The 8,741-nt window shown below is 40.7% G+C and overlaps 2 protein-coding genes across 2 annotated transcripts; both read left to right on the top strand.

Annotated features, from left to right (window-relative positions):
* The first annotated feature begins 614 nt into the window (after nt 1-614).
* LOC116268005 (uncharacterized) lies at nt 615-1,865 on the top strand. Its single transcript, XM_031649860.1, is given in 5 exon segments — nt 615-879; nt 882-969; nt 971-1,224; nt 1,227-1,505; nt 1,591-1,865. Coding segments are annotated over 5 exon segments (1,161 nt in total).
* Nucleotides 1,866-2,956: 1,091 nt separating this feature from the next.
* LOC116268004 (ribonucleoside-diphosphate reductase small chain-like) lies at nt 2,957-6,953 on the top strand. The gene is given in 5 exon segments (XM_031649859.1): nt 2,957-3,182; nt 5,938-6,258; nt 6,261-6,718; nt 6,751-6,856; nt 6,859-6,953. Coding segments are annotated over 5 exon segments (1,206 nt in total).
* Nucleotides 6,954-8,741: the final 1,788 nt, after the last annotated feature.

The following is an 8,741-nucleotide window of genomic DNA, read 5'->3' as shown; positions in this document are numbered from 1 at the left end:
ACTTCGTTAAGCTACTAATAAATTGCTGGGAAACCAGTTGTCCTGCTGCCATGTGTAAGTCAACTCTTTTCCCTGGACATCGAGGTATCTGAGAGAAGAAGCAGCTTGATTATTCTAAATTAGTTTAAAGTTACAATTGTAGAGCTGTTGCCGAGAGTTAGGATGGTTTCGGAGCTGAAGGAGAAATCAACGACTGTGTTGGCATTGCAGGCAGCAGAGGAGTAAGGAGTGCCATGCTTATTGATGCTGTTGGTGTTGAAGGGAAGAGTGAAGGCAGTTAGAGCTGTTGATAGGAGCGTCAACAGCAGGATCGTCTGAGTTGTATTCATATTTAAATAATATTCTTGCCTACAGTTTAATTTGCTAATTTATTAAATCCTTTGTAAGCTAATTATCCTACAGAAGCCCACCATCATCTCATATCCCTCCCTAACAACGATGAAATTTATCAGCTCTCTGTCTTTTCGCTGAAGACATCATTTGGAATGATTGTTAATCCAATAAGAAACAGCTCCAAATAACTTGCCATCTTTGCCTCCTTTCCTTCTATCTGTGTCTGCATGTATTATTAAGATGTTGTCTGATGTTGTTCATTAATAATCACTATTATTTTTATGAATCTTATTGCTCGGTGCAAGTAGTTCCGCCAGCTCCTCACCAACGACTGCATCATGGTGCCTGGCTGCTTCAACGGCCTCATTGCTCGTCTGGCTGCTCAGCACGGGTTCAGAGCCATCTACGTATCGGGAGGAGCCCTCACTGCCTCCTCAGGAGTCCCAGACATCGGCCTAAGAACCCTCAGCGAGTTTTGCTCAGTCATCAAGGACGTCTCCACCTTCTCCAACCTGCCCGTGATCGCCGATGCAGACACAGGCTTCGGAAGGGTGAAATGTGTGCCAGGACCGTCAGCGACTTCTTTTACTCGGGAGCCTCAGGACTTCACATATAGGACCAAGTTTTCCCCAAGCGTTGGGCATCTCAACGGTAAGGAACTCATTCCCACCCAGCAAATGGTGGACAAGATCAAGATTGCAAGGTAGACATCGGTAAAGGTGTCAGATGGTGAGTTCATCATCTGCGCACGCACTGACGCCAAGGGAGTATATGGACTCGACGAGTGCATTAATCGCTCCAAAAAGTATATCGACGCAGGAGCCGACATGATATTCCCTGAAGGATTAGACACTGCAGAGGAGTTCAAGGTTGTTGCCAAGGAGCTCAAGAGCACAAGAGCAGTGTCTACCTGCTTGCCAACATGACTGAGTTCGGAAAGACCCCCTACATCGACATCGGTACCTTTAAAGAGTACGGCTACAACTGCGTAATCTACCCCGTCTCCACCCTACGAGTGGCCATGAAGGCAGTTGACCTCTTCTTCAAGGATCTGCAGCAGAACGGCAGCCAGAAGGGTTTCGTCGACAAGATGCAGAGCCGCAAGGAGCTCTACGATCTGCTGAGATATACGCCGGCAAGGAGTGGCATTACCCCGAAAACGAACGCAAAAAGTGATAATCTTGCAATCCACCATAGCTCACTCACCAACTATTAATTTATATCTTCGAACACGTGATGTCAGAAATGCTGGTACAGACAGGGGAGACCCTGTTGAAGGCGCCTCCCACTGCAGAGCCGGAGGCCACTTCTCCTTCGATTTTCTACATATCCTGCGTATTCTTTTCTACCTGTTGGTGGTGGTGAAGCTAATTGAGCTTTCCTTCCTGCGTCGGAAGAAGCACTCGCTGAAGGAGCGCGTCTACAGGAAGTTTCTGTTCGCCCACCAGGAGCTGCTGAAGCAGTTCACCGACGAAGATAAGTCCAGCATGGAGCAGACCCTCAATAACACCATCAAAAACGCCACCATCTAGTTCAAGAGCGTCCGCAGCAAACAGGTCAAGAACAAGAACGAGTCAACTTCAGTGTCGAAAAGAACACCTACTATGAGCCCAAACAGTGGAAGAACGATGATGACGAAGATACTTATCTTGATGTCGAAGACATAAGGACCAATAATCTCTTCGACGTAACAAGCAAGGAGATGTGAGGGATAAGATGATAGAAGAGGAATTCGGGTAACGCCAAAATCTGGAGAAAATCAACGAAAAGAAGAATAAATTGAAATCGAGTCATCCAAACTCACTCAATAGACTCAAAGTCTTCATGTCGGCAACAACGAACCTATCCAAGTTCAGAGTTACCCGTGTAGAGCAAGGATTCTTTTTTATTCCTAAAGGACTCTCTTCTGCTCAACAGAGACAAAGCAACAAAGAAGATGTCAACGATCCTGCGAGTCAAATGGCTTCCAAGAAGTAGGAATGATTAGGCTCATTTTTATTAATCTGATCTTTTTGCTGACTTTACAGCGATGCTATTTTGGGGGGCGGTTCTGGAACAATACTGAACATAAAAGCAGTCAATCCAAGGCATAGAGATCACTAGATTCCCAGTCGCTTCTTCTCCACTTCTAGACGCTTGAGGTAATCAAGTTTTGCTTCCAACTCTTAGATCTTTGCCATCTTCTTGGCGTTGTACTCCATCAGTCGTTGTTCCTGGTGATCCTTGACCTGCTTGAGCCGCTTGAACTCAGCATCCAGTTAGTGATGCCAGGGGAAGAGGACGGTGTCTGGAAGATGAGAGCGGTGCAGCTGATGACGAAGCTGGTTATTGGGAGGTAGCGCTTGAAGAACGCCTCAATCATTACACCAAGATGATTATTATCACAATCACCAACCAATCAATTAATTGCCAAAACACCACCCATACACCTGCACACTACAATCCCAATGATCTTCATCTTTCCATATTGTTTTGAAATCTCATCTGCATTATTACAGGACAGCTTTAGGATTTTAAGTTTAGTTTTCCCTTATCTATCCCCAGGGATGCAAACGATTGCTAAGCTTTCTATTTTAAGTTTTTAAACAATTTAGTCTTGCGTTATTTAATGATGGAGTGATCAATGGTGCGAGTGGTATGTGCTGTGAATGAGGTTCTTTGCCTTGAGTTTGAGGAGTTCATCGACCTTGCTGCCAACATGATTGACAGCTTGGAAAGCCTATTCTTCGAAAACCTCCAATTTCTGGTCCTGCATTTCCATTTCCTTGATCTGGTGAAACTCTTCGTCGAGCTTATCGTGGAAGGGGTGAAGGACTGTGGCTTGAAAAGCGAGTGCAGTGCAGCCGACGGTCAGCACGCAGGCCGGCAGGAGTTTTGTTGAATAGAACATGATGTTTTTGCAATTAACACACAGCGAATACCACCTAATATAGTTTTTTAAAGAATTCTAAAATTAAATAGAGCTATCGTTTGCCTGATAGAGTATTCTGCATCAAAAATAATTGCTAATCCTTTTGTTGCAATATGCCACTCCATAATCATGGGGAAGGTCTCCTTTTGCTGCTCCTGCAGGCATTAATTCCAGATATATCAAACATCATTCCAAACGTAATCATGAAAAAAAAAATTGTATTCGACTGGCGGACTTAATAATGAAGGCTAGAAAGTTAGAATCATTCCTACCGTTAAATTTTTGTCAACTAATTGACATTTAAAATGATTGATTAGAATCAATTCAATAATTGGGCTTTTAAACTTTGCAACTTATTCCAATCCCCGTCCGAAAATAAATAAAAATAATTCAGTTCACTCTCTACTGCTCTCTTATGGCTCCACCTTAACTATTAAGAAATTTTATGCATTTATATGCCTTTATGCTATTCCTCAAATTCAAACCTTCGTGCCACCTAAAGTGCTAACATTCTCATGAACTGTTTGTTTCAAAGTAAATAAACCATTACATCATCATTTTTATGATTGGTAAACTTTTGCGGATTAAAAAAAATAACTTTCCAAATTCCCATAGGCGCTTCAACGTCCATCCCTCGAATAATTATACAATCTAGATAGTTCTGAGTAAGCCAACAAGCAAAAACTCAATATTTATCCATTTATTTTTACTTTATATGCTGAGGTTTGATAGACGGTTCAATATAATTATTTACATTAGAAAAGAATTTAAATATAGAATCATGAGGAACATAGCTCTTTACCTAAACGAAGAAGAAACTGTTGAGATTATTGAAGGGATCATCGAGACTACGACGGCAGTGGAAAAAATGCCTAGCTTGTTTCGACTTTAAAAAGAAGCTTAGAACTCAAAATAGAAAATCAGAATTGCCGAAACTAGCTCCAAAGAGTACGGTTAGAGCTTAAAAGAGTCCAGCTTATGAACAGGATCATGAAGAAGAGCATCAAGCGCAGGGAAAGAAGAAAAAACAGCCTAAATATTCGCGTTTCAAAACGATTATCGGCCGGAACGTTTAATATATAGCAAGCAGAACTCTCTCCACATATGCTTCCAAGGTAATATTCCAGCCTATGATTGCTTTATTCCTTAGCTTTTGTTCAAATCCCCTAAAACATTTCTTTTTCGGGCATCTTTTTTCCCATCTCAAGACATATAAATGCATTTTTTTAGAAAGATTAACTCTCCTTGATCAGATCACCATGTCTTTGCCCATAATCGAGCTATTTTCATTAAAACCAATGATTGGGTGGATTAGGCCAGAAGTTATGGATTAAATCAACTTATAAAGGAATTATATGTATTCCGAGCTATTTAAGCCGTGATTTGGAAGCAATATGTGTATAAATCGACAAAACAAGCATACTTGAAGTATTCCAAGCTTGACTTTTTTGCAATTGATCCATAATTATTATTTCTAATAGCAATACTTTTAAATATGCGGCATTTTTATTCGTAAACTCATCAAAACCATATATATTGCCACCCTTCCTGCATACTTGCTAAAACCAACCAGTTTTATTAATTTTATGCACCAAAAGAACATTTTTATTTATTCTCGTAGTTTATCATTCCTATAATAAAGCAATCATAAAAAAATGATGATTAAAAACCTTGTCAGAATAGAGAAACTAACTTTTATGGTTTAAATTAGAAGAATTTTTCTATTTAAGGTCTTCAATTTTTTCATTTAAAACTCAAGCCAAAGTTATTCAGACGGTCCCTGAAATTATTATTCTCACTTTAAGGGATGCAAAATACCTTTTTGGCTCGTGCTTATATATAGACTAAAACATTTTAATGCTCGTTTAAGTATGATTTAAAACATAAAGATTTTCTCAAAATCAAAAAAAATAGTAGAAGAGCGTGTTATTGGGCCAGCTGTAGCACTCAGGGAGCCATGGGTAGTAGAACAAAGGCATTATTTGTTGGTTTTAGGCATAAAGCCTAGAGGTAGTCTGAGCTTCTACGTTTCGATAGTTCGAAACGGAGTTCTGGTTGACTGATTCCGACCGGTATTAGTTTGTTTGTTTCTACTAGGCCTATAGGTCCTTGATATGTTTCTTTCCGGTTGATTTTGGAATCCCGACGATCAAGGAAGCTTTATTCCGACTCATTTTTTCTTATTTTACCAAGCGAACCAGTTCCTCTTTTGCTAAATATGCTAATTCGTACCTCAATGGTTGGATGGCTGTATGCACGCTTCCTGCGGCTGTCTCCCTTGCTTTTTTTGATGTTTCTCGCCATCGTTGCTTGATTTTTTTGATCAATTATTATAAGAATGGAATTAAGTATAGGACTTGTTAATATACTAGCGTGTTATATGTTATGAAAGGGATTTGCTCGTAAGCTCCACCAATTCCGACAGACGATAGCTTAATATTTTATTTCAGAATCTTTGTTATGTAAGCTACCGTCCTCATTGATTTATCTCATTCGGCTTGTAAAACTACGGTAAGGGTGTGAACATTAAGTGATTATTTTATGCGTTGCTAGTAATAAGGGGGGGCTAATGGGTAGGAGTGGTGATAAACTATAAATAAAATGCTATTAATAAATTAAAAAATATAAGCCGGTAAAATTGCAACTAATTCCATTTAAATTAGCACGCAATATAATAAATTGTTATTTGAAAGATGACCAGTGCCTCGCCCTTCTCAGCTCCGAAGTCTAGGAGCCAATCCTCAAGGAAAACGATCAAAGGTTCGTGCTCTTCCCCATCCAGTACCACTCCATATTCGAAATGTACAAGAAACATCTTGCTTCATTCTGGACTGCCGACTAGATTGATCTCTACCAGGACCTCAAGGACTGGCAGAAGCTCAACTAAAAGGAAAGACACTTCATCAAGAACGTGCTAGCGTTCTTCGCAGCTTCTGATGGAATCGTCTTGGAAAATTTGGCGCAACAGTTTTGCTCTGAAGTTCAAATTCCTGAAGCCAGATGCTTTTACGGTTTCAGATCGCCATGGAGAACGTCCACTCCGAAACCTACTCTCTCCTCATCGATACCTACATCAAGGACCTCAACGAAAAAAATTATCTGTTTTCCGCCATAACCAATATCGATGTAATTCGTTAGAAAGCTCAATGGGCCATGAAGTGGATGAACAGAGAAAGGACCTTCCACGAAAGATTGGTGGCCTTCGCAGCTGTCGAGGGCATCTTTTTTTCGGGATCGTTTTGTGCCATCTTCTGGCTCAAGAAAAGATCACTGATGCCCGGACTCACCTTCTCCAATGAACTTATTTCAAGAGACGAGGGATTGCATACTGATTTCGCCTGCCACCTATACTCCCAGATGAAGAATAAGCTGAGGCCTGAACTGATACAGTAGATCATCAAATAGGCGGTTTAAATATAGAAGAAGTTCATTTCGGAAAGCTTGCCCAGCGATCTCATCGGCATTAACAGCAAGGTATTTATCAAATAATGTAGCTTATGATCCAGTACATCGAATGCGTGGCTGACAGACTGCTAGTGGCCTTGGGTGTGACCAAAATCTGGAACAGCAAGAACCCATTTGATTGGATGGAGATGATTTCCCTTCAAGGAAAGACAACTTCTTCGAGAGAAGAGTGGGTGAGTATCAAAAGGCTGGAGTGATGACTTCCAAGGAGGACAAGGAGTTCAGGCTGAATGCCGACTTCTGATGAAAGCTTACTTATGATAAAACCTATTTTTATGTCATAAAATTATCATTTACACTACAAAGCCAACTGCTTATCGCTTGGATGAATGGCTTGAATGATTACCACAGGACTGAAAAGTTCAAGAAGACCCTTGCCAATTTTCACTCATACTGTCACAGGCAATCCGACTAGTCTCCTGTTCTCATCGACATCCGCTCTAAATCTAACAGAGATATAACCAATTACAAAAGCATTCGCTAGTTAAGGAAGTTGTCAGACCATAAGCGTTAGATTATCCCCTCTCCTTCCAAGAGAAAGGACGAGCCTGAGACAATTCGATAGCTATTGCCGATCAAGAGTTCTGACCTAATTTAGATCATCAAGATGAAGCTGAAGAACGCCACTAAGAACCCCAAGGGCGAGGAAAACGGTCGTCGGAACCATAAAAAGAACTCAATCCAAATGAAGCATACGGATATTACTAGATTTGCAACAGAACTAGCCAGTTTAACAATCCAATAGTAAGGAACAAACGCAAAAAGTTGATCTGGTAGTCGAAAATACCAAAATCAAATTCTCAGAACACAAACCAAAAGGCAGAAGAAAGAATCAGAAATGGTAATCACTCTGTGCAATAGACCCCGATCCGCATTATCTATTGCTCATTTAAGCAAAAGTAGTTAGAATTCTGCTCTATTCAAAGATAAATCGAGTAGCAGAGAACCAAGCAAGCATTAATAGCATTAGTAGGGTAACGAAAAAAGCAGAGATTTAAGTGGATGGGAGTGGCCGAGTTATTAATTTGACATCCTCCCTATCGAAGACATCAATAAGAAGCAGCAGAAGGGGAGGAGTAGGCGGAACCTTAGGTACACTACTGAATGATTAGTAAAAACTGCATGCTTATCACTCATTCATGGTCTAATACTCTGCCAGGCAACTGCCTTCTACATCCTCGTTCATATCCAAACACTTGATTTGCTTGGTCAGCAGAAGTATACTTTTTTCTTCATCGTCAAAGTCGCACTGTCCGACGTTGTTCTGAAGCCCCCTCCTCACAGTCAGCACTTCAATACTCCAGTAGTCCTCCTAATGATAGTCAATGTGTGTTCATAGCTTTCCTCGATTTCCATCTGGGATTAGCGATGCTTGTCGAATTGATTCCCAACCAGTGTCTACAGGTAAAGAGGACAGTTTTCGATGATGAGGTTGCGGTAGTTCTTTTTGTTGAAGTGGTAGTTCCAGGCTGACCGCTTATTGAACTCAGTGTTAGGAACAAATTTCAAATTAGGTTCAATGATTATGTACTTCAAATTGTGAAAAATAGTGACGAATTATTGAGTTGGATTCCAATCCTTAACTATCTCGGGGAATACATCTCGCAGGTAAGCATATTGATGTTCGGATGAAAGAGTCTGCGTCGTTGTAGATACGTGGCTGTGGGTGAAGTTTGAGCTTGAAATAAATATCTTTGGCCTGAAATCAATGCCCTAAAAGCCACCAGTGAGCGGTTGGATAAAAAGCTCGATGATGAGGCACGTCCCCTTTTGCTCAACCACATCTCTGACATGGAATCTGCAGTATTGATCGGTGAGGTCGTAGTTGATCTTGGAGAGCTCACTCTAAATCCACAGGAAAAGTGCGGACTTCTTCTCCTCCTTCTCGAGTATTCGCTTCCACTTCCTTCGGCTTATCATCTATCAATTATAAAAAAGAGGCAGTCCATTTAAAAACCAGCAAGAAGAGATTATAATCCAACGTAAATAGTGACTAAGAAGAGATAAGATCAATCAATAAAAAATAACCTTT

Source organism: Nymphaea colorata, unplaced genomic scaffold (genome assembly GCF_008831285.2).
Source record: "Nymphaea colorata isolate Beijing-Zhang1983 unplaced genomic scaffold, ASM883128v2 scaffold0043, whole genome shotgun sequence".
In the NCBI taxonomy this organism is placed as follows: domain Eukaryota; kingdom Viridiplantae; phylum Streptophyta; class Magnoliopsida; order Nymphaeales; family Nymphaeaceae; genus Nymphaea; species Nymphaea colorata.
The sequence above is the reverse complement of the archived record's forward strand: the minus strand, read 5'-3'. Positions and strand labels throughout refer to the sequence as shown.